Source organism: Tamandua tetradactyla, chromosome 2 (assembly GCF_023851605.1).
Source record: "Tamandua tetradactyla isolate mTamTet1 chromosome 2, mTamTet1.pri, whole genome shotgun sequence".
Taxonomy (NCBI): domain Eukaryota; kingdom Metazoa; phylum Chordata; class Mammalia; order Pilosa; family Myrmecophagidae; genus Tamandua; species Tamandua tetradactyla.
This window is the reverse complement of record NC_135328.1, coordinates 221,506,577-221,532,176: the sequence shown is the minus strand read 5'-3', so window position 1 is coordinate 221,532,176 and position 25,600 is coordinate 221,506,577. Positions and strand designations below refer to the sequence as shown.

The following is a 25,600-nucleotide window of genomic DNA, read 5'->3' as shown; positions in this document are numbered from 1 at the left end:
TCTATGGAGACAACTGTGATACCACACTGTGCTCCCAAGATCCCACAGGGCTGGGCCGGGCGAGCTCTGGAAGCTGCTGCTGTGCCAGGCCCAGGGGCTCCGTCCAAATGGGCAGCCTGGACCTTCTGCCCCCCAGAGAGGAAGCCGAGGGGCCCAAGGAGTGCGATGTGGTGCCTGGCTCCATAGCCAAGGGCCTAGCCATTCTCCGGACCAGGGCCGGCTGGGACGCCCGGGCCCCCGAGTGGAAACTGCGCCCCGGTCAGCGCACCCTCAGCAAGGCGGCGCAGGCCATCCGCCGCTACTACAGGCACAGGGTAGGGGTCCCAAGGAGGGGCCACTGAGCCCGGCCCAGCGCCCTCGGGCACCACCAGCCTGCCCCAATAATCCGGCGCCCACTGAATTTTAGCAATGGGCTCCAGAGGCAGTTCAAAGCTCTGAGCAGTGTGAATTAGAGCAGGGCCTGCCTGCGGGTCCCCAGGCAGCTGCCGTTTCCCGACCCACCCCACCAGCCCTGCCCCCAGAAGGGCCCCTGTGCCTGATTCCCACGGCCTCCGGGCTCTGCTGGAGAATCAGCTGCTTTGGGTCGACTTTCCCACTTGCAGACCCCGGCCTCGTTTCCACAGTGAGGGGCTCCTTCCTAGGCTGGGGATTCAAGATGTCCTGTTTTGCCCTGAGACTTTCTAGGTGGGGGTCTTGAAAAGGAGAGAAAGCCCAGTTGGAAAGGTCAGGGGCGTCCCCTGCTCCTGTGCTGAGAGCCCAGGACAGCCACCCCCAGACCCCTCAGGCACTTTCTGGATGACACATCTCTAGCTTGCGGGGCGGGAGTGCAGCCTGCAGTCAGAAGTCATGCCGAGCCTTTAAATGTCCAGGTGCGTGAGGGCTTTTCCAGCTGTGTGTCTCAGAAGCTATCTGCCTTTTCCCACCCTGCCAGAGTGAAGCTGAGGAGGCCCCCAGCCCCGGGGGCAGTGGCTTTGTGTCCCAAGTAGAGGAACTGCGAAGGGCCTTTCTCATGCGTCCTGGCTGCCCGCAGTTCAGCACCAAGGCCACGTCCATGTCCCACCACGGTAAGAGTCACCAGAGAAGTTGCTTTGATTGCCAGGCTCAGGCAACCTCCCTGCCACTGGGACCCCTGGCATGTGGCCAGAGCCAGGAACATGCAGCAGCCACAGCTTCTCCTGGAGAGTCACTCTGTGTACAAGACGTCAGAGCCAGAAGAAGCAACTGAGGCCAAGGGTGTGCAGGGGTGGGAACTAGGGATGGAGGAAGACTGCCTTCTCCTTGTTGTTATTATTGTCATGATCATCATCACTGCCACCACCATCATCACCACCACCATCATCATCACTGCCGCCATCATCACCATCATCACCGTCATCATCATTACCACTATCTCACCATCATCATCACCATCACCACCATCACTACCACCACCACCATCACCACCACCATCATCATCACTGCCGCCATCATCACCATCATCACCGTCATCATCATTACCACTATCTCACCACCATCATCACCACCACCATCATCATCACTGCCGCCATCATCACCATCATCACCGTCATCATCATTACCACTATCTCACCACCATCATCACCACCACCATCATCATCACTGCCGCCATCATCACCATCATCACCGTCATCATCATTACCACTATCTCACCACCATCATCACCACCACCATCATCATCACTGCCGCCATCATCACCATCATCACCGTCATCATCATTACCACTATCTCACCACCATCATCACCACCACCATCATCATCACTGCCGCCATCATCACCATCACCACCGTCATCATCATTACCACTATCTCACCATCATCATCACCATCACCACTATCACCGCCACCATCATCATCACCATCATCATCACCATCACCACCATCACTACCACCACCATCATCATCACTGCCACTATCATCACCATCACCACTGTCATCATCATCACCATCACCACCGTCATCATCACCACTATCACCACCATCACCATCATCACCATCACCATCACCACCATCACCGCCACCATCATCACCATCATCACCATCACCACCATCACCGCCACCATCATCACCATCATCACCATCACCATCACCACCATCACCACCACCATCATCACCATCATCACCACCATCATCATCATCACCACCATCATCATCACCATCACCACCATCATCATCACCACCATCATCATCACCATCACCATCACCACCATCACCGCCACCATCATCATCACCATCACCACCATCACTACCACCACCATCATCACTGCCACTATCATCACCATCACCACTGTCATCATCATCATCACCATCACCACCGTCATCATCACCACTATCACCACCATCACCACTGTCATCATCACCACTATCACCACCATCACCACCATCATCATCACCATCATCATCACCATCACCACCATCACTACCACCACCATCATCATCACTGCCACTATCATCACCATCACCACTGTCATCATCATCACCATCACCACCGTCATCATCACCACTATCACCACCATCACCATCATCACCATCACCATCACTACCATCACCGCCACCATCATCACCATCATCACCACCATCATCACCGTCACCACCATCATCATCATCACCACCATCACCACCACCATCACAACCACCCATCATCATCATCACCACCATCACTACCACCATCACAACCACCCATCACCATAATCACCACCCCCACTGTCACCACCATCACCATCATCTCCTTCATCACAAGATCACCAGCATCACTACCACCATCATCACCATCACCACCATCATTACCATCACCAGCATCACCACCACCATCATCATCATCACCATCACCACCATCACCGCCACCATCATCATCACCATCACCACCATCACTACCACCACCATCATCACTGCCACTATCATCACCATCACCACTGTCATCATCATCATCACCATCACCACCGTCATCATCACCACTATCACCACCATCACCATCATCACCATCATCACCATCACCATCACCACCATCACCGCCACCATCATCACCATCATCACCATCACCAGCATCACCACCACCATCATCATCATTCTCATCACCATCACCATCGTCATCATCCCCATGTTCCTTCTCCACATTATACTTTGTCCCCCAATCATACTGCTTTATTTTCCTACTCATTGAAAAATCAGTAAGATTGGCAAGGGGGGAAGGAAGGTGGTTAGAGGTTCTACAAACTTCAGTAAAGATAAAGTTTCCTGAAAGTAAGGATGAGCCAAAGATAGCTCATAGGTAATTACATCTATCAGGAGACTTAGCAACCAACTTGTGTACCCCTCATTGTACTGATGTGGACAGGAGGATCCAAGAAGGATGCTAAGGAATCAGAGGCCACCCCAGGGTGGGTTTTTCAGAGCCCTGGATTCATCCCTGGCACCTTGGCTCATGCCTGGGCTTGCCCTTCTCCCCACACATGATAACTTTAGGGCCTGTGAGACGGCGGCTTAGTGTGCGTGATGCAACTAGACGGGGCATGGACCTCAGCCAGCCAGTTGGGTGATGAAGAAACAGACTGCCCTCTAGGTGGATCTCGTCTAGAGGAGAAGGATGACTGAAACTTTCAGAGAAGCTGATGTTGCAGAAGGGAGTGTGAGGTCTTCTTTTCCAGGGCAAAGAGTAAACTCCTCCAGGGTCTCATTCAGGTGGAAACAGCCAGAAGTGGGTAGTAGATATGTACATGGAATTTTGAATAGGGTATGAAATTTTATAGGTTTGCCCAGTGTGATGCCCCAATAAATGCCAGAGTGACGTGAACAGTGAATAAAGAAGTATTTGCAACGTCCCCCGGGGGAATGGCGAGAAAGGGGGAAAATTCAACTTCCCCATTTGGACAATCCCTGATATTCTTGCAAGCAGTGGGGACAACCAAAGCAATAGGCTGAGCCCTCAATCTTGGGGTTTGTCCATATTAGGCTTATCCCCACAAAAGATAGGCTAAGCCTACTTAAAATTAGGCCGAAGACTCACCTCCAGGGAAGCTCTTTTGTTGCTCAGATGTGGCCTCTCTCTCTACCCACACGGAAAGCTAACTCACTACATTCCCCCTCTCCACGTGGGACGTGAGTCCCAGGGGTGTAAACCTCCCTGGCAACGTGAGACTGAAATCCTGGAATGAGCTGGGACTCAGCATCAAGGGACTGAGAAAAACTTTTTGACCAAAAAGAGGGAAGAGAGAAATGAGACGAAATAAAGTGTCAGTGGCTGAGAGATTCCAAACAGAGTTGAGAGATTATCCTGGAGATTATTCTTACGCATTATATAGACATCCCCTTTTTAGTTTAAGGTATATTAGAGAGGCTGGAGGGAAGTGTCTGAAACTGTAGAGCTGTATTCCAGTAGCCATGGTTCTTGGAGATGATTGTAAAATGTTATAGCTTTTGCAGTGTGACTATGTGATTGTGAAAACCTTGAGTCTGATACTCCTTTTATATACAGTATAAACAGATGAGTAAAAAATATGGATTAAAAATAAATAAGTAGGGCAGGCCATGTGGCTCAGCAGGCAGAGTTCTCACCTGCCGTGCCAGAGACCTGGGTTCAATTCCCAGTGTCTGTCCATGCAAAAAAATAAATAAGTAATAGGGGGACAAATTAAAATAAATTGAGTAGATTGAAATATTAGTGATCAATGAAAGGGAGGCATAAGGAGTATGGTATGTATGAGTTTTTTTCTTATTTTTCTGGAGTGATGCAAATATTTAAAAAAATGATCATGGCGATGAACACACAGCTATGTGATGCTATTGTGAGCCATTGATTACACACAATGTATGGAATGTTCAGATATTTGTATGTTAAGTTTTATCAATTAAAAAAAAAAGAAGAGGGTGTGGGATGGAGCCCTTTGGCTCTGATTCAGTGTTTCTAATCCCATGCATCCACTAGGAAGGGTCTTCTCCAACCCTATGGGAGGTTTAAAGACAGGCATCGCTGCTCCTCAGCCCTTGGCAGGGACCTTTAGTGGTCACTGGTTGGCATACCTGCCATTGCACAGGGATGGCCATGGCTGCAGCTCTCTCCAGGGACGTGGGCATGAGTGCAGAGACCTGGAAGATGGTGGAGACCCCCCTCTCCTGCATGCCAGGCTCGGACACCAGTGTGAACGGTGAGCTGGGGCCTGTCCAGCCCAGAGTGAGTGTGTGGTGGGGTCTCAGTCCAGCCCATGGGCCCACTACCTGCACCCTGGGCCCTGGGCACGAGAGCCTGCCCTCCTCAGAGGTACCTGATCATGCCCAGTGGAACTTCCTTCCCAGGACTCACCGAGTTCCCTGGGGCGTGGGGCTTTGTGTTTGGTGAAGGTGTAGTCAGATCTCACCCCCCACATGTCCATCTACCACATGACTGTCCCTTACTCGCCCACTCCCCATCTACCCGTCCCCCAACTGCCATCCATCTGCCCCCTCTCATCTGTCCTCCACCTGTCTATTTCCCACCTGCCCACCTCCCCTCCCCCCTCCCCATTCGTCCCCTACCTGTCCGTCCCCACCTGACTCTCCATCCCTTACCCAGGGCCCACGTGGCGCGCCCTCCTTGAGCTAAGTGGGTCAAGACTTTCTAAAGACAAAGATGAAATTCCCACCGAGATGCAGCCTTCTGTGCCTTAAAGTGTCAAAACCTACAGCCAAGTAGGAGATGATCTGTAATGACCAAACCCCGGTGTGGGGAAGCCACGGCCCAAGGAGAAGGGCAGGTGTCTGGGGCCCCCTCCTCTGACTGCCCCCGTGCACAGCATTGGAAAGGTCTTCGAGGCGTTCGCTCGGTTGCTCGCCGTGCACAGCGAGGCACGAATCCCGGCCCCTGCGTCTCGTGCACAGATGAACTTTATCCCGATCATGATGAGATACTCGAATTGTGCAGGAGCTCTGCAGGGCAGGGGGGTCTCTGCGGAAGCCCCAAAAGGGCTAGTGGGGTCACGAGGGCTCCAACTTGCTGGGGACCCGGCTCTGTCCCCCTCTCTTGGCAGGGCGCCTCCTCCCCATGAGCAAAAGCGCCTGCGAGTTCAGCAACTTACGGAAGCGCAGCACGTCGGAGCCGGCGAGCCCGGCGGCCAGCAGCCCCGTTGCGGCCCAGGGCGCACGGAGAAAGCAGGAGCCCTGGTACATGGCGGTCATCCACGAGAAGGTACCGGCGGGGTGGGTGGCGCGGCGGGCACAGAGGTGGCACACAGCCGGGCACGCTGCCCCCGCCCCGCGGGCTCCCTGAGACACTGAGCCCCCGGAAGCCTCTGCTTCCGGTGCTCAGTCAGCTCGGTCTGGCGGGCCCCCAGGTGGGGCCGAGGCAGCTCCAGACCCTCTGTTCCCGAATCGGACAATTTGTCAGTGTTCTGGCTGCTTGTCCAGGCTCAGGCAGCTTGAGTGGCGTGCGAGTCACCAGCGCCGCCCGGGAACTTTGCACAGCTCCACTTTGGAGGAAAAAACATCAGCCTTATGTGCAAACCTTCATGCACAAGCAGATCTGTCCTGACATTATTATTACTGTTTCCATCAACGTTATGAGAAAGATTGACCTGTAATTTACCTGAGCTGTAACTTCTTTGTCCGGTTGTGATGCCAAAGTTATTCTGGCCTCATCTAGAAAATTGAGAAGGCAGTATTTCCTCTTTTTCTATTCTCTGCCAATCTTCAGAAGATGGGTGTTATTTTCGCAGTAAAGGTCTGGAGATGTCACCGCAGAAGCCGTCTTGGCCTAGAAGTTTGACCTTAGAGGGGAGGTTTTTTCCCTCCTTACAAATCCAATTCCCTAGAATGATGCTCAGACGTTCCTTTTTCTTCTGGTTTCGGCTTTGGTGAGCTGTGGTTTTCTAGGAATTTGTCCATTTCATATGAACTTTCCAACGTATTAGCCTAACCCTGTGCATAATATTCTCTTCCTCACCTCCTGAAAGCTTTGCACTCTGCAGGGACAGCCTGTTTTTCGTTCTGACCATCAGTCACCTGGACCTTCCTTCTTTTTTGTTTCCTGCCAAGTTTTGCCCCCTCCCCCTCCAAGGAAATACTGAGTTGGGATCCACTCATTCATTCACACGTGGGTCATCTAGCAATGTTACTTCGGGTAACTCTGGTGTCCTTAACATCCCCCTTTTTAAATTAGGTCTATCAATTTTAATATTCTTTTCATAGTATCAGGGGTTTTTTTTGCTTGTTTTTTTTAGTCTATATCTTTGATATTAATTCTTTTTTTTTTTTAAAGCTGGTGAACCTTGGTGAAAATTATAGAAACAAGTAATACAAGAGTTTGCATAGCTGGTTGGGGGGCACAAAGGTGGATGTGGTTGGGTTGGGAGAACAGTGGGGGCTTCTGAGACGCTGACAACGGGGTCTCTGAACCATCACTTTATTTTTATTCCTTAATTTATTCCATACTTTATAACAGATTTCAATCTTTTGAAAACATCTATACATTTGACCAGGCAACTCCACTTTGGGAAATAGCCTGAGGATACAATGAGATGAGCCCATACGTATATGTGTAAAAGGAGGTTCATTGCCGTATTAATCCAAATGGCAGGTGGGGGATTCACCACCTCATGGGCGTGAACTGTCCAGGGGAAGGGCTGCAGGAGTGGCTGCCTCCAGGAGCTCAAACAGCATCGTCAGGGTTCTCTCTCTCATTTCTGCTTTCCCCTGAGTTGGCTAGCTTCTGTCATAGATACGCTCCTCTCATTTGGTAACAAGAGAACCAGCAGCAGTAGCAAGCTTGTGTCATGCAAACCCGGCAGCCCCAGTGAGAAACAAGCTTCTTTATTTCAGTGATCACCAGGCAACTCTGGCATGCTCATCTCTAAAGTCATGGTGGCCAGGGGATTAAATGTAATCAGCCACAACGTTATATTTTCCTTTAACTTTATCTCAACAATTTCAGATGTAAACTAGTGCAAATAATTCCACAAACCCTCCAATCAGATCCCCCAAATGTCACAATGATGCCACATTTGCCTTATTCCCCCTTCCTTCCCTATCCTCCTTCCCCTTTCCCCTCCCCTATGCCATTAATTATAGCACACAGATTTATTCTTTTTCTCCTTTTACTTTCTTTGAGGTTTAATTTGAAGTTCTTTGTCTGAATTCTTGAGATGAATACTTAGATAACTGATTTTCAACTTTATCCCCTAATATTTGCATCTTAAGGCTAATATAAATGTGCCTTTACTCACAGCTTTAGCTGCCTCCCACAGGTTTTGAATTGTCCAAATGTTCATTCTCATTCAGTTCAAAACATTTTCTAACTTATTCTGTGATTTCTTCTTTGACCCGTGGGTTATGTAGAAGCATACTGCTTAATTTCCAAACATTCGGGAGAATTTCTGGTTATCTGTTGTTCTACTTTACTAGCTGCTGGAATGCAATATACCAGAAACAGAATGGCTTTTAAAAAGGGGGAATTTGGGCGGGCCGCGGTGGCTCAGCGGGCAAAGTGCTTGCCTGCTATGCCGGAGGACCTCGGTTCGATTCCCGGCCCAAGCCCATGTAACAAAAACGGAGAAACAAAATACAATAAAACAAGAAAAATGTTTAAAAGATGTTTCCCTTTCTTCCTCCTTTCCTTCCTTCTATCCTTCCTTCCTTCTCTCTGTCTTTCCTTTAAAAAAAAAAAAAAAAAAAAAAAAAAAAAAAAAAAGGGGGAATTTATTAAGTTGCAAGTTTGCAGTTCTAAAGTTGTGAAAATGTCCAAATTAAAGCAAGGCTATAGAAATGTCCAATCTAAGGCATCCAGGGAAAGATACCTTGGTTCAAGAAGGCCGACGAAGTTCAGGGTTTCTCTCTCAACTGGAAAAGCACATGGAGAACATGGCAACTTCTGTTAGCTTTCCCTCCAGGTTTCTCGTTTCATGCAGCTCCCCCAGGGGCATATTCCTTCTTCATCTCCAAAGGTCTCTGGCTGCATGGGCTCTCGTGGCTCTGAAACTTTTTCCAAAATGTTTCCTCTTTTAAAGGACTCCAGTAAACGGATCAATATCCACGTGGAATGGGTGAAGTCACATCTCCCTCTAATTGAAGTTTAATACCCACTATTGGGAGTGTCATATTTCCCGGGCGATAATCTAATCAGGTTCCAAACTGCAGTGCTGAATAGGATTAAAAGAAACAGCAGCCTCCACAAATGCATCAGGATGAAAACACGGCTTTTCTAGGGTACATCACGCTTTCAAACCGGCACATCTGTCCTTCCAGAATTCTGCCTGGGATCATTTTCCTCCTGGCTGAAGAATTCCCTTCAGTACTGAAGTCCAGGTCTGCTGGTGACACTCTGTCAGCTCCTGTTTATCCCAAAACATCTTCATCTTGCTTACATTTTGGAAGCATTGAAGGAATTGAGCTTTTGAGAACCGGGGTGAAGGGAGAGGGGGCCGGGCTCTCTGACAAACACCCAGGTTGCGACCCTCGGAGAGTATTGCTGTTAAGGGCAGGCACATGGAAGACAGACAGACATCCTTCAGTCACAGTAGAGGAGACCAACAAGGACCAGGCCTGGGAAGGAGGGCTGCTCTCACGTCCCCTCCACCAAGGATGGTTGGAGCCACGGGGCGTGGCTGCAGGAAAGGGCCAGGGGCACGTGTCTGGGGTCCTGGGATGGTGGCTCTGCTCTTCTTGGGCCTGAAGCCAGTACCTGAGGGTGGGCAGTGTGGCACGGGAGGGAGGCGGGGCCATGTGGCCGTGGGGTCGCCTCTTTCTGCCAGGACAACCGCCTGCTCATGCTGGGGAAGGAAGTGCAGCGCCTGTTGGAGCTGGAGGCGCAGAGTCGGAGGAAGGACGAGGCAATCTCGGCACTCCAGGAGGAGAGGGAAGCCCTGCAGAAGCAGCTGAGATGCCTCCCCAGAACCAAGGGTAGAGGATCGGCCGTCCCCCCCAGCAAGAGGGTGAGCGGCAGCTGGAGGCTCGGCTGCCACAGACTGCAAGCCCTCAGGAGAGTTCTCTGGGGCTCGCCAGGGCTGGGCCTCCATGGAGGTGGACGCAGGGTGCAGACAGGGGCGCTGGCAGTGGCAGGCTTGGTCCTGCCTCTGCGCCAACTTGCTTTCTCCCTGGAGCGAGCCGGGTTCCCTTCTCGCCTCACTTTCCTTACGGCAAAATGAGCCCCTGAGCCCACCTCTAAGCTCACCTGCTCTGAGCCGCAGGAGGCAGACGGCCACGCTGTAGGGGGCTCTGCAGTCCTGGCCTGGCCGTCCTGGGTCCTGGGTGGCTGTCCTGGTTAGCGCTGCAGGCTTGGACTTGCCTGAACTGATCTCGGGGTCCTTGACGCTGAGGTGGGGGGTGCTACTCCTCCCCAGGTCAGGCAGAGAGCCGGACGAGGCAGGGGAGTGCAGGGCCCTCCCAGGCCGTTCTAGGGGAGCGAGGGGGCCCAGGCAGTGGCACGCAGGGTGGCGGTGTTGGACACTGTGCCCAGGCCTCGTTGCTGCCCACAGGCCCCTACCTGCCTCCCGTCCCCTGGGCTGGTGGGCGGCAGACTTCCCCTGCTCGGGGACTGGCTGACAGTGCGTCACCCACAGGAGCTGAGGGAGCAGCTTGGAGTGCTGCAGGGTTCCCCGGGATGCTCACAGGAGCGGCTCCCTGAGGCTCGGCCGCAGCCGGGTGCCGAGCAGGAACTGCTGCCCTGGAAGCAGGTGTGCGGGGGCCTCCACGGCCCGGGAGCCAGCCAGCCTCCTCTCTGCCCAGCCTCAGCCGACGCGGGGACAGGGGGCGGCTCCCTGGAACTGGCCTTGGGGTCCTTGATGGTGAGGTGGGGGTGCTGCCCCTCCCCAGGTGAGGCGGAGGGCCAGACTGGGCAGTGCAGAGCCTTGGGGGCCTCTCCTGGAGGGAGGGCGAGCCCTGGCGTCTGGCGTGGGTCTGCCCTGGTGCTCCCCCCGGAGCTCCCCCAAGTGCCCCCCTGCTGAAGCCCCCTCCCCTGGGTGGGGGATGCCACAGCCCTGGCCCCCCTCCCCTCCCCCCCCAGATGCACGAGGAGCTGGCCATGCGCACGAAGGGCTGGGCCCGGGCAGGAGGCAGCCTGGAGGGAGAGGAGGCGGAGAGGGGCCAGGGGCCCGGCGAGAAGGGGGCCCTGCAGGAGGACGTGTCCGAGGAGGAAGAGGGAGGCGAGGAGGAGGAGGAGGAGGAGGAGGAAGAGGAGGAGGGGAAGGAGGAGGAGGAGGGGGAGCGGGAACTGCTGGAGGAAGAGGAGGCCTGGAGAAGGCGGAGCTCCATCGACCAGGCCTTCGAGGACGAGCTGATGGCCAGGCTGGAGGAGTGCGAGCAGGTGATCCAGGAGCTCCAGGGCCAGCTGGAAGCTACCAGGAGCGGCTACTCCATGGCCACAGGTGGGTGGGACGACGGCACCCAGGTGCGGCCAGTGCGGCCCCCAGGGGAGCGGGCACGGGGCGGCGTGCTGTCACCCCCCCCCCCCCCGAGCCGCCCGGTGACGCCTGCCCCTCCCTCCTCGGTCGTTCCCTCCTCTTGCGCTCCTCCACCCCGCTGCCATCCCCACCTGGCCCTCTGCTCCATCAGGGACAATCGCGTCCTTAAAAAGACAAGTGGATTTCCAGGAGGCTCAGATGAGAAAGCTGAGCACGGGAAACGAGACGCTGCAGAGGGAGCTGCAGGAACGGAAGCGGCAGCTGCAGGCCATGACCGACAAGGTGGGGTGTCCCGGGAGACACTGTCGGCTCCCACCGGCGCACCCCACCTCACAGACCCCCACGGGGGGCCCTGGGGAGGCAGCGCCCGCCCTGTCCTGCCGACACCCTCCGAGCCTGTGGAGCTGAAGTCCCTGGCCAGGAGCCCCCAGCTCCCAGGTGGCAGAGCTGGTGCGGACACCAGGTCCGCGGGAAGCCAGGGATGCTTCTGGACCACTTGGCTTCTGGCCATTTCCCAAGCATCTCCCGACCCCTGCGTCCCAGGGGCGAGGGCTGTGCTTACAGGGGTTGCCGCCCCACTGAGCTGACTCCTCTTTGGGCTTTTGCTGTTGTCTTAGACTTTCTTAGTTCTTATCACGATCAGAGTCCTTCATGCACCTGGCTCGTAGAGTCAAGTCCCTGGTCCTGAGAATGGGAGTCTGATTGATTTTCCCTGTCCCCAAGGCTGCCACTGATAACTCTTTTAGCGGATTCTACTGGAATTTCTCCATATTGCTAATAGCACGCTTCTCGAGTTTTCTCAGGTTCACATTATCTGGCATTTCTCTCTTTTCTCTCCTGCTCGCCCCATCCCCCTGCCACAGGGACACTTCTTTCCATCCACCCTGCTCCCAATACTATTCTGTCATAATTTACATTATTTGGACAGTGGTTGCCAGCACAGACTCATAACTGAAACAAAAGTTCTAAGAGTGATAAAACAGAATTTTAAAACTGCTGCCGCCACCTTGCTCTTTCTTGAGTTACACCCTTAGCTTCTGTGGAGCACATCCTTCAGTGGTTTTCTGGAAAAGGATGACTGGAGTAAATTTTGGGGGTCCCCATATGTCCGCAAATGCCCTTATTCTCCACATTCATAAAACTGGCCTGGAAATAGAATTCCAGTCTGGACGACAGTTTCCTCACAGGTGCAAAGGCACTGTCACGTTGTCTTCTAGCTTCCAGGGTTGCTGGTGGGAGTCCCACATCCATCTTGACGCTCGCTGCTGCGTCGCATCTGGCTTGGGGGTGGTTCGTTTCTCTCTGGAACGTTGTAAGATCCTGTCTTTGTTTCAGGGGTTCTGAACCATATCGAAGGTCTATTTTCATCCATTGGGTCGGGCACTTGGCCGCCCTTTTAACCTAGAATCCATGCCCTGTGCTTCCAGTTCTCTTGAGTTGTAAGGTTTTGCATTTCCTTCTCTTTCTTTTCTCTGAAATCTCCTTCTGACACACTGGTGCTTTGCCATTGGAACTCCTGCTCTGGTCCTCTTTTTGACTCCCTATCTATTCCATCCTACTTTTTAATTATTTAAAAAATTGCGTAATGCAGTTTTATTGGGACCTACACACCACAGAAATCATCTGAAGTATACAATCGCTGGCTCACAGTACTATCACATAGTTGCGCATGCATCCCCATGATAAAATTTAGAACATTTTCAATACTCTAGAAAAGAAATAAAAAGAAAAAAGAAAACCCTGATCCTTCCATACTCCTATCCCCTCCCCCATTCTCTCCTATTTTTATTCGTCTTGTCTCTTGGCCCTGCTTTCTAGATTTCCTTAACTTTGTCAACAGCCCTCCTGTTGAGTTTTAATTTTGTCATAACATGTCACATTTCCAAGGAGTCTCTTTTGTTCTCTGAATGTCTCTTTGTGTCTGAAGCGTACCCCACTTTTGTTTCCCGGTTCTCTCTTACGTCGATGACAGTGTAATTGTAGACGCTGTTTTCTAACTTCTTGGCCCGTGTCTGTTTCCTATGCGCTCTCTTTCTAAGGTGGTCTTGTGTCTCTACCATTCACGCCAGAACTTTGCTCCACATCAGAGCCGCTGGGAGCTCTGAGCACGCGTGGGGGTGGGGGCGTGTGACCACCTGGTGCTTTGTGGCGGCGGGGCACACTTGGGCATTTCATTGGGGGACCCTGTTGGTGATACCTCAGGGGCTTGCCTCTCAGCTTGGAAGGCTACTGAAATCTGGAAACCAGAGGGTTTCTTGCTGGGAAGGAAAAGGCCCAGTTGCTGGCGTCCTGGGGGCTAGGTGGGGGAGGAAAGTTGGGTCCTCACACTCGGGCCCAGCCTGGGGTCCAGTGTCTCAGTCTCCGCTGAGCCTGGCATCGCCCGGACCACAGAGGAGCCTCTGCCCGCGTCCAGCCTCCAGGCCTCTGCGGGGCGGGGGTGGGGGTGCAGGTGCCCGGCATCTGGAGTGGGGGCGAGGCTGGGGCTCCCGGCACCTCTCAAACCGCAGACCACCCACCCCTCGTGGCAGTCTGCATCTGCAGAAGCAGCAGGCTCCGCCCCTTTCTGAGGCTTTTCCTGGACCCCAAGTGTGGGCTGGCTTTAAGTCCAGCTTAGGGTTTAGCGTTCTTGGATCTGTTCTCCAGCGTCTAGAACATTTTTTAGTTCTCTTTTCCCTCCTCTTCTCCCCACCTTTTCTCGTTCCCTGGGTTGCTCAAGCAATAGGTAGGTTTCAACAATGTGAATTTACTAGTTCACAGTTTTGAGGGCCAAAGAATGTCCGAGTCACGGTGTCATCAGGGTGATGCTTTCTTCCTGACGCAGGCCTTCCGGGGCCGGCTGCTGGGGTCCCTGGTCCCGGGGTCCTCGGTATGGGATGAGGACCCTCCTGAATGGGGCGGGCCGCACCTTAGCTGAAGTTGCCGCACCCAAAGGTCCCACTCACAATGGATCACGCCCTCAGGAATGGGCTAACTTTAAGGCCATGTTTACCCGGGGCACAGAGCTCCAAACCACCGCACCATCCTCAACAGAAATCCCACTGCTTCCATCTCGGGGGGCTTCAGGGAGGGGGAAGTGAGATGCGTGTGCTCCATTGCTCGCCTTGCCCTGGGGGGTCGCTGAGCCTCTCCCTCTGCCTGCCACCCAGTTCTCCAACCTCCGAGAGGATAAGAAGCACGCAGGAATGATGGGGCTCATCGAGAAGGACAATCTCCTGCTCCGACAGGTGACTGCCTGGGCCTGTCGGCCTGCCCTGTCCTCCCTCCAAGTCCTGGGACTGCCATGGGCAAGACAGTCCAGGAAGTCCCTTCACGGCTGAGCCAGCGCCCACTTATCTTAGGCAGCAGAGCTCAGGACCCCAAAGCCACATGGAGCCTTCCCCTGGAATCCCAGGGGCAGGGTTTGCCTCAGTCATGCTGATGGTAGCCAGCTGCCTCTGTGGGTGGGAAACTCGTGCGGTGCGTTTGGGCCAGAAGGACCTACTTCTCTGTCCCCCCGGCCCCGCCCCCAGCGAGTACTGGACTTGGAGAGCGAGCTGAGGGAGCGGGACCAGCTCATTCTGGAATACGACAGCAAGGTGGGCCAGCTTCAGGCGCAGGTGGACGTGGCCCGGAGCCAGCTGCAGAGGCAGCAGCACGCGCAGGAGGAGCTGCGGAGCGCCAACGAGGTGATGCAGCAGGCCGAGCAGCAGGCCCGCGTGGCTCTCGAGAGCGCCCAGTGCAGGGTAGGCTCAGCTCCTGCCTCCGAAGGTCTCACCAGCAGTTGGTGGCGCAGAGCTTTGGGGGCCTTGCCGATCACCGATGGGGGTGAACTGGGCACGCCGAGGGGGAGGGGCTCTGCCTTTTCCCCCTTTGTATGCCAGCACCTGGCACAGCACTGGCAGAGGAGGGAGAGGGAGGGAGGGCGTGAAGGAGCCGTGGTGGTGCAGGAGAGAACCTTGTGGGCAGAGGCTGCCCCATCTATGGGGCAAGTGGGACTCAGGAAGGGCTGAGAAGGGGTGAAAGGATTCGGGCGATGGCTGGGAGAGGGAGGACACAGAGGTGGGCAGGATAGGACCCCAATGACACTGACCTATTTATAGCCTTAGAGCACTTACACTCTGCCAGGCACAGTTCCAGGTGCGTCACTGATATTATGCCCATTTAACGCCTTCAGTAAAGCGAGCAAGCAGGTGCTCTCCTTATCCTTGCTTTACAGATAGGGACACTGAGGCAGCAGGGGATGAGTGACCCCCTGAGATCCCAGAACTTGCAGCTTTCATTTCTTATGCTGGGCCACATTGATTTGGTATTGCCTGGGATGCTGTGTTAAGAAAGCTTCTGAGGTTCAGTTTGAGGTCAGCAGGAAACAGTGCCATGAATGAGGCTGAGACAGGCCTAGGCAGGGGAGTGTGGCTGGCCCTCCCTCCCAGGTGGCTGCCGCCTTGACCCAGCAGAAGGCACCTCCAGCACAGAGACTGTTGTTCTTGTTCCTTTTGTAGTTCCAGCCCTTGCATGGTACCTGGCACAGAGTGGGTGTTCCACACATAATGGAATGAAGGAAAGGAATCCCCCTCCCACTTGAGGTCCAGGGGCTCGCTGTGTTCCTGCTGCCACTTAACCCCTGCCTGAGAGGTGAAAGGGACATGCTTGCAACTCTTTTAGGAAAATGTCAAGGCTCATTGGCCTGGCTCCTGGGCAATTTCCATGTCATTTGGGCTTCTGGATGTGGAAGGTTGAAAAACTGGTGCTTGTTGCTGTTTGGGAGCCAGGGGTCTCTGTTCTGAGAGTTTCCGGGGTACAGACTGGAGGAGCTGACTCTGAGGTTATGGGAGGCAGGAAGGGGCTGTATACATGGAGCAGATGTTCATGGGGGCAAAAGGCTAGAGGGCCTGGCTCAGGGTGCCCTTACCACACCACAGTGAGCCTGAGCCACTGACAAAAGGAAGGTCCTGCTTACCCGAGGCGAGGAGGACTTGCCCCGGAGGTTATTAAATGCTGAGGGCAGGGGACAGAGCCGGCAGGGAGCCCTGCTAGCTACCCCCGAGGACCCCCTGGAACGCTGGGCTGCAGCCCTTGGAGAAGTGGGGTCCCGAGGAGCTGGTGCTGGGCTTTGTTTTCTGTCTGTTTATTTAACCACGTGCAGGTTTTACTTTTTTTTTTTTTTTTTCTTTGGTTATTGTTTAATCCTCTTAACTAGTTTTTTTTTTTGGGGGGGGGTGTGCATGGTCCAGGAATTGATCCAACTAGTTTTATTAATTAAAAAAAGAATTAACAAAACAATTAGAAATCATTCCATTCTACACGTACAATCAGTAATTCTTAATAACATCACATAGTTGCATATTCATCATTTCTTAGTACATTTGCATCGATTTAGAAAAAGAAATAAAAAGACAACAGAATAAGAATTAAAACATTAATAGAAAGAAAAAAAAAACCCTATACCTCACATGCAGCTTCATTCAGTGTTTTAACATAATTGCATTACAATTGGGTAGTATTGTGCTGTCCATTTCTGAGTTTTTATATCCAGTCCCGTTGTACAGTCTGTATCCCTTCAGCTCCAATTACCCCTTCTCTCTCTTTTTTTTTTTTTAATTAACAGAAAAAAAGAAATTAACCCAACATTTAGAAATCATACCATTCTACATGTGCAATCAGTAATTCTTAACATCATCACATAGATGCATGATCATCAATTCTTAGTACATTTGCATCGGTTTAGAAGAACTAGCAACATAACCGAAAAAGATATAGAATGTTAATATAGCGACAAAAATAAAAGTAATAATAGTAAAGTCAAAACAAAACAAAACAAAACAAAAACCAATAGCTCAGATGCAGCTTCATTCAGTGTTTTAACAAGATTACTTTACAATTAGGTATTATTGTGCTGTCCATTTTTGAGTTTTTGTATCTAGTCCTGTTGCACAGTCTGCATCCCTTCAACTCCAATTGCCCATTATCTTACCCTGTTTCTACCTCCTGCTGGACTCTGTTACCAATGACATATTCCAAATTTATTCTCGAATGTCTGTTCACATCAGTGGGACCATACAGTATTTGTCCTTTAGTTTTTGGCTAGACTCACTCAGCATAATGTTCTCTAGGTCCATCCATATTATTACATGCTTCATAAGTTTATCCTGTCTTAAAGCTGCATAATATTCCATCATATGTATATACCACAGTTTGTTTAGCCACTCTTCTGTTGATGGAGATTTTGGCTGTTTCCATCTCTTTGCAATTGTAAATAACGCTGCTATAAACATTGGTGTGCAAATGTCCGTTTGTGTCTTTGCCCTTAAGTCCTTTGAGTAGATTCCCAGCAATGGTATTGCTGGGTCGTATGGCAATTCTATATTCAGCTTTTTGAGGAACCGCCAAACTGCCTTCCACAGTGGTTGCACCCTTTGACATTCCCACCAACAGTGGATAAGTGTGCCTCTTTCTCCGCATCCTCTCCAGCACTTGTCATTTTCTGTTTTGTTGATAATGGCCATTCTGGTAGGTGTGAGATGATATCTCATTGTGGTTTTGATTTGCATTTCTCTAATGGCCAGGGACATTGAGCATCTCTTCATGTGCCTTTTGGCCATCCGTATTTCCTCTTCTGAGAGGTGTCTGTTCAAGTCTTTTTCCCATTTTGTAATTGGGTTGGCTGTCTTTTTGTTGTTGAGATGAACAATCTCTTTATAAATTCTGGATACTAGACCTTTATCTGATATATCATTTCCAAATATTGTCTCCCATTGTGTAGGCTGTCTTTCTACTTTCTTGATGAAGTTCTTTGATGCACAAAAGTGTTTAATTTTGAGGAGCTCCCATTTATTTATTTCCTTCTTCAGTGTTCTTGCTTTAGGTTTAAGGTCCATAAAACCTCCTCCAGTTGTAAGATCCATAAGATATCTCCCAACATTTTCCTCTAACTGTTTTATGGTCTTAGACCTAATGTTTAGATCTTTGATCCATTTTGAGTTAACTTTTGTATAGGGTGTGAGAGATGGGTCTTCTTTCATTCTTTTGCATATGGATATCCAGTTCTCTAGGCACCATTTATTGAAGAGACTGTTCTGTCCCAGGTGAGTTGGCTTGACTGCCTTATCAAAGATCAAATGTCCATAGATGAGAGGGTCTATATCTGAGCACTCTATTCGATTCCATTGGTCGATATATCTATCTTTATGCCAATACCATGCTGTTTTGACCACTGTGGCTTCATAATATTCCTTAAAGTCGGGCAGTGCGAGACCTCCAGCTTCATTTTTTTTCCTCAAGATGTTTTTAGCAATTTGGGGCACCCTGCCCTTCCAGATAAATTTGCTTATTGGTTTTTCTATTTCTGAAAAATAAGTTGTTGGGATTTTGATTGGTATTGCATTGAATCTGTAAATCAATTTAGGTAGGATTGACATCTTAACTATATTTAGTCTTCCAATCCATGAACACGGTATGCCCTTCCATCTATTTAGGTCTTCTGTGATTTCTTTTAGCAGTTTTTTGTAGTTTTCTTTATATAGGTTTTTTGTCTCTTTAGTTAAATTTATTCCTAGGTATTTTATTCTTTTAGTTGCAATTGTACATGGGATTCGTTTCTTGATTTCCCCCTCAGCTTGTTCATTACTAGTGTATAGAAATGCTACAGATTTTTGAATGTTGATCTTGTAACCTGCTACTTTGCTGTACTCATTTATTAGCTCTTAGTTTCGTTGTGGATTTTTCCGGGTTTTCGACATATAGTATCATATCGTCTGCAAACAGTGATAGTTTTACTTCTTCCTTTCCAATTCTGATGCCTTGTATTTCTTTTTCTTGTCTAATTGCTCTGGCTAGAACCTCCAACACAATGTTGAATAATAGTGGTGATAGTGGACATCCTTGTCTTGTTCCTGATCTTAGGGGGAAAGTTTTCAATTTTCCCCCATTGAGGATGATATTAGCTGTGGGTTTTTCATATATTCCCTCTATCATTTTAAGGAAGTTCCCTTGTATTCCTATCTTTTGAAGTGTTTTCAACAGGAAAGGATGTTGAATCTTGTCAAATGCCTTCTCTGCATCAATTGAGATGATCATGTGATTTTTCTGCTTTAATTTGTTGATATGGTGTATTACATTAATTGATTTTCTTATGTTGAACCATCCTTGCATACCTGGGATGAATCCTACTTGGTCATGATGTATAATTCTTTTAATGTGTTGTTGGATACGATTTGCTAGAATTTTATTGAGGATTTTTGCATCTATATTCATTGGAGAGATTGGTCTGTAGTTTTCTTTTTTTGTAATATCTTTGCCTGGTTTTGGTATGAGGGTGATGTTGGCTTCATAGAATGAATTAGGTAGTTTTCCCTCCGCTTCGATTTTTTTGAAGAGTTTGAGGAGAGTTGGTACTAATTCTTTCTGGAATGTTTGATAGAATTCACATGTGAAGCTGTCTGGTCCTGGACTTTTCTTTTTAGGAAGCTTTTGAATGACTAATTCAATTTCTTTACTTGTGATTGGTTTGTTGAGGTCATCTATGTCTTCTTGAGTCAAAGTTGGTTGTTCATGTCTTTCCAGGAACCCGTCCATTTCATCTGAATTGTTGTATTTATTAGCGTAAAGTTGTTCATAGTATCCTGTTATTACCTCCTTTATTTCTGTGAGGTCAGTAGTTATGTCTCCTCTTCCATTTCTGATCTTATTTATTTGCATCCTCTCTCTTCTTCTTTTTGTAAATCTTGATAAGGGCCCATCAATCTTATTGATTTTCTCATAGAACCAACTTCTGGTCTTATTGATTTTCTCTATTGTTTTCATGTTTTCAATTTCATTTATTTCTGCTCTGATCTTTGTTATTTCTTTCCTTTTGCTTGCTTTGGGATTAGTTTGCTGTTCTTTCTCCAGTTCTTCCAAGTGAACAGTTAATTCCTGCATTTTTGCCTTTTCTTCTTTTCTGATATAGGCATTTAGGGCAATAAATTTCCCTCTTAGCACTGCCTTTGCTGCATCCCATAAGTTTTGATATGTTGTGTTTTCATTTTCATTTGCCTTGAGGCATTTACTAATTTCTCTTGCAATTTCTTCTTTGACCCACTTGTTGTTTAAGAGTGTGTTGTTGAGCCTCCACGTATTTGTGAATTTTCTGGCATTCCGCCTATTATTGATTTCCAACTTCATTCCTTTATGATCCGAGAAAGTGTTGTGTATGATTTCAATCTTTTTAAATTTGTTAAGACTTGCTTTGTGACCCAGCATATGGTCTATCTTTGAGAATGATCCATGAGCACTTGAGAAAAAGGTGTATCCTGCTGTTGTGGGATGTAATGTCCTATAAATGTCTGTTAAGTCTAGCTCATTTATAGTAATATTCAGATTCTCTATTTCTTTATTGATCCTCTGTCTAGATGTTCTGTCCATTGATGAGAGTGGGGAATTGAAGTCTCCAACTATTATTGTATTTGTGTCTATTTCCTTTTTCAGTGTTTGCAGTGTATTCCTCACGTATTTTGGGGCATTCTGGTTCGGTGCGTAAATATTTATGATTGTTATGTCTTCTTGTTTAATTGTTCCTTTTATTAGTATATAGTGTCCTTCTTTGTCTCTTTTAACTGTTTTACATTTGAAGTCTAACTTGTTGGATATTAGTATAGCCACTCCTGCTATTTTCTGGTTGTTATTTGCATGAAATATCTTTTCCCAACCTTTCACTTTCAACCTATGTTTATCTTTGGGTCTAAGATGTGTTTCCTGTAGACAGCATATAGAAGGATCCTGTTTTTTAATCCATTCTGCCATTCTATGCCTTTTGATTGGGGAATTCAGTCCATTAACATTTAGTGTTATTATTGTTTGGATAATATTTTCCTCTACCATTTTGCCTTTTGTATTATATATATCATATCTGACTTTCCTTCTTTCTACACTCTTCTCCATACGTCTCTCTTCTGTCTTTTCGGTTCTGACTCTAGTGCTCCCTTTAGTATTTCTTGCAGAGCTGGTCTCTTGGTCACAAATTCTCTCAGTGACTTTTTGTCTGAGAATGTTTTAATTTCTCCCTCATTTTTGAAGGACAATTTTGCTGGATATAGGAGTCTTGGTTGGCAGTTTTTCTCTTTTAGTAATTTAAATATATCATCCCACTGTCTTCTAGCCTCCATGGTTTCTGCTGAGAAATCTACACATAGTCTTATTGGGTTTCCCTTGTATGTGATGGATTGTTTTTCTCTTGCTGCTTTCAAGATCCTCTCTTTCTCTTTGACCTCTGACATTCTAACTAGTAAGTGTCTTGGAGAACGCCTATTTGGGTCTAATCTCTTTGGGGTGCGCTGCACTTCTTGGATCTGTAATTTTAGGTCTTTCATAAGAGTTGGGAAATTTTCAGTGAAAATTTCTTCCATTAGTTTTTCTCCTCCTTTTCCCTTCTCTTCTCCTTCTGGGACACCCACAACACGTATATTTGTGCGGTTCATATTGTCCTTGAGTTCCCTGATACCCTGTTCAAATTTTTCCATTCTTTTCCAGATAGTTTCTGTTTCTTTTTGGAATTCAGATGTTCCATCCTCCAAATCACTAATTCTATCTTCTGTCTCTTTGAATCTATCATTGTAGGTATCCATTGTTTTTTCTATCTTTTCTACTTTGTCCTTCACTTCCATAAGTTCTGTGATTTGTTTTTTCAGTTTTTCTATTTCTTCTTTATGTTCAGCCCATGTCTTCTTCATGTCCTCCCTCAATTTATCGATTTCGTTTTTAAGAGGTTTTCCATTTCTGTTCGTATATTCAGCATTAGTTGTCTCAGCTCCTGTATCTCATTTGAACTATTGGTTTGTTCCTTTGACTCGGCCATATTTTCAATTATTTGAGCGTGATCCGTTATCTTCTGCTGGCGTCTGGGCATTTAGTCAGATTTCCCTGGGTATTGGATCCAAAAGTTTGGAAGATGTTTCTCTGAAATCTCTGGGTTCTGTTTTTCTTATCCTGCCCAGTAGGTGGCGCTCGTGGCACATGTTTGTCTGTGGGTCCCACCAGTAAAAGGTGCTGTGGGACCTTTAACTTTGGAAAACTCTCGCTGTCCAGGATGTTCGCTAGCCGAAGCAGCTTGGAAGAGTTCTAGCCGGCCCGGGGACCGAACGCAGGGAGGGTTGCTGGCCGCCGCAGCCCGGGAAAGCGCCCGTCCGAATTTCCTAGTCGGCCCGGGCGACAAGCGTGGCGGGAGGGCGACAGCGGCAGCGGCCCGCCCGGGAGAGTGCACGTTCCCGGGGAGTCACGGGTTTGGAAGGGGCCTCCCCCGCCCGTCACCGTTCTCCGCGGCCTGGGGATTTCCGATCCAATTCTCTCAGTTGGTCCAGGGGGCCGCGCGTGGTGTGGCCACCAGCCGCCGCGGTTTCAGGGGACCGCCTCTCCAATTCTCCCAGCCGGCCCGGGAAGGGGGAAGGGAGTTACTCCGGCCCGGGAAGGGGGAAGGGAGCGCCACCCGCGCGCCTCGGCGATCTCACCCAAGCGGCTTCTCTCAGCCAGCCAGCTGTTCCAGGATGGGGTACGCTGTCTTTTTTATCTCTGTTGTGGCTTTGGGCGCTGTTCTGTATCGTTTCTACTCCCCTAGTAGCTGTCCTGGAGAAGAAACTAAGATCCGCGTGTCTTACTAAGCCGCCATCTTCTCCGGAAGTCTCCCAGGTTTTACTTTTGCAATTAAAAAAGAAAAAGAGCTGGTGTAGGATTGTCTCCGTGTGCCAGGGCCACGTAACAAATAGCCTGTGTCTCAGGGTCCTGAAGGTTGGAAATCCCAAACCCAGCTGTTGGCAAAGCCGTGCCCTCTCCATCCCACGAACCCCCGGTCCTGGCTTTTCTGACTTCTACCCATTTCTGGTTTCTACTGACTGCCTGTCTCAGAATTTCCTTTATTCTGAGACCCCCACTCTTGGAATTAAAGGTCTTGCCTAAATAGGATCTTCGGAGACCTGCTCACAAATAAGTCCACACTTTGACTAAACCCCCCAGCTTCAGAGGTCCCATTACAAATGGAGTCCAGTCCACAAGCCGGGGTGGGGGGCTGGGCCTGAACACAGCTTTAGTGTCGGGGGTGGGGGGAGGGGGGCACGATTCTGCCCCTAGAAAGCAGGGCCTCAGGCGTGGGGCCCTCCACGGCTGGTTTGGCCCGGCGCCTTCCAGCTCTCAGGAAGAAGTCTGACCCTGTTTCCAGTTTCTAGGCTATGAAAAGTGAGGGTGCTAGCTACCCTTCAGGCCCCCAAAAGGTCTGGGGCGCAGTGGTGCGGCTGGAGCAGGCCGGCGGGTGCCCTTCCAGGCAGCAGGGCCAGCGGCCGCTCCCCTGTGCCCACAGCTGGAGAGGCTGAGAAACAAGATCATCCAGGCCACCTTCAGCACCGCAGTGGCCAAGTCCGTGAGCACAGAGATCTCGGACAACGACATTCTGGACTGTCTGCAGGTGCTGCCAGCCCCGCCGCCCCCTGCCGACCTCCCTGCCCCGGGGTCGCGTCTGCAGGCCGGCACCCCCGACTTGCAGCAGGGAGCCCAGGGGAGAGGTCTGGCTCGGATTCTTGGGGACCCTCTTCTCGCCCTGGTATTGTCACCTGTGCAGGGAGGCCCTGGGCCAGGAGGGCCCCTTGGCGGCCTCTGTGGTGACAAGTGCTGCCAGTGCCGCCTGCAGTGTGCTCTGCTGCTGCTCCTAGCCGCCCCCCGCGGCGCTGCCCTTTGACCCTAGCATGTGACATGACCTTCCAGCACCCATGTTTCCCTGGACTTCGGGGTGCCCTCCCTGAGAAGGCCAATGGTGCTGCTCAGAGGAGAGGGGGACCCCCAGCAGGGGGACCTAGGGGCGAGGTTTGGGGAGGCAGGAGCTGAGGGAGGTTGGTATTGTCCGACACTCAGTAACCAAGGGACACGTCTTTGCCTCTCTGCCATGAAACAGCAGTGACCCCGACGCGAGGGCGGGGAGAGGGTGGGCGCGACATTTCGGGCTCAGGAGCTCCTGCCACCCCCACCCCCGGGCCCTGCAGCTCCACCCTGGCGGCTGGAAGTCAGGGCCGGGGTCAGCGATCTGGGCGGCAGTGACCTGTAGAAACCGCAACTGCAGGACATGGAGAGGGGCTGGAACTGGGGACCTGCACGTGTGGCTCCCGGGCAGAGGAACGGATGGTGTCGCCGTGGGCGCCTGGGGCCTGGCCGGCCAGCTCAGGGGGCTGCGTCCTCTCCTAGAGGGTCATCGCCGAGAGGACCGAGTACTACAACCAGCTGAAGCAGAAGGGCGTGAAGGTGCCCCCCCTGCACCAAGCCGAGGTCTCCTTATCGCCCAACAAAACCAAGAGGTCGGTCACCAAGTAGGGCCAGCCCCGCCCCCAGGGCCCAGGACGTGGGCAGCCGGCAGCAGCAGCCAGACCCGCTGCGGAAGCCGCCCCAGGCCCGGCTCCAGTCCCCGCTCCCAGCCCTGGCCCAGCATTAAACCCTGTGGCCATGCCCCCCACCTCCTCCTCGCCTCGGGGACCTGGAGGCTGCACCCTCCTCTGGCTACTCCAGAACCCACTCGCCGGGCTCAGCACCCTGCACCCGCACCCCACACTGCGTAGGGCGCCCTCCTGGGGTGGCAGAGGCCTGACACTGGGCGCCCACCCACCAGACTCCGCTCAGGGTCCACAGCCCCGCCCTCCTGGCCTGCGCCCACTGCAGCCTGCAGCGGGGTGCCTGTGACCTCGGGGCGTGGCTGGCGGTGGGATCCTCTGGAAAGAGGATGGGGTGGGAGTGGGGTACCTGTTGGCATGCATCCAGAGGGATGCCCCCACGCTGCGCCTGGGGTTCCCGGGTCGGCCTGGCACGGGGCGGGGGAGGCACGCGCCCTTCAACGCGCCGCGAGCTAGGCGTCCATCCCGCCGCGCGCTCCGCCAGCTCCAGCAGCTGCTCGCCAGTGTGACCACCGGGCAGGCCCCGCAGGTGCCCGCCGAGACCCCCAGCCGACGCAGCCTCCAGGGCTGCACCAAGCTGGGCCAAGCCCCCCGCGGGGCCGCTCAGAATCGGACTCACCCAGGCTGCTTTGCACCGAGCGGACGGTCGCGTCCACACGCGCAGCCTCTTCGCATCCCTCAACGCGGACGGCCGGGGGCTGCGCAGGGCAAAGACCGCTCTCGAGCACGGGCTCCGGGCGGGGGAGGGTCGGGCGGTTCCGCCTCTCACCCGCCGCGACCCGGGGCCCGAGGCGCCGCCTCCTCGCAGGCCCCGCCCCCGCCCAACGAGCCCGGCGGCCGACCAACCGCAGTT

General features: G+C 51.3%; 1 protein-coding gene across 3 annotated transcripts; it reads left to right on the top strand.

Annotated features, from left to right (window-relative positions):
• Positions 1-51: 51 nt before the first annotated feature.
• CCDC27 (coiled-coil domain containing 27) lies at positions 52-25,422 on the top strand. 3 transcript variants are annotated; one of them, XM_077151526.1, is made up of 12 exons: positions 52-314; positions 932-1,064; positions 5,045-5,155; positions 6,014-6,171; positions 9,728-9,907; positions 10,535-10,648; positions 10,978-11,338; positions 11,526-11,656; positions 14,521-14,598; positions 14,884-15,039; positions 23,673-23,777; positions 24,548-25,421. In XM_077151526.1, exons 1-12 carry the CDS (start codon positions 108-110, stop codon positions 24,671-24,673), a joined length of 1,860 nt encoding a protein of 619 aa, XP_077007641.1. In that variant the 5' UTR covers positions 52-107; the 3' UTR covers positions 24,674-25,421. The 3 variants fall into 3 exon arrangements, with proteins under 3 accessions (XP_077007641.1, XP_077007640.1, XP_077007642.1); XM_077151525.1 differs by having other exon boundaries at positions 14,884-15,096; XM_077151527.1 differs by lacking the exon at positions 5,045-5,155 and having other exon boundaries at positions 14,884-15,096; positions 24,548-25,422.
• The last annotated feature ends 178 nt before the right edge of the window (positions 25,423-25,600 follow it).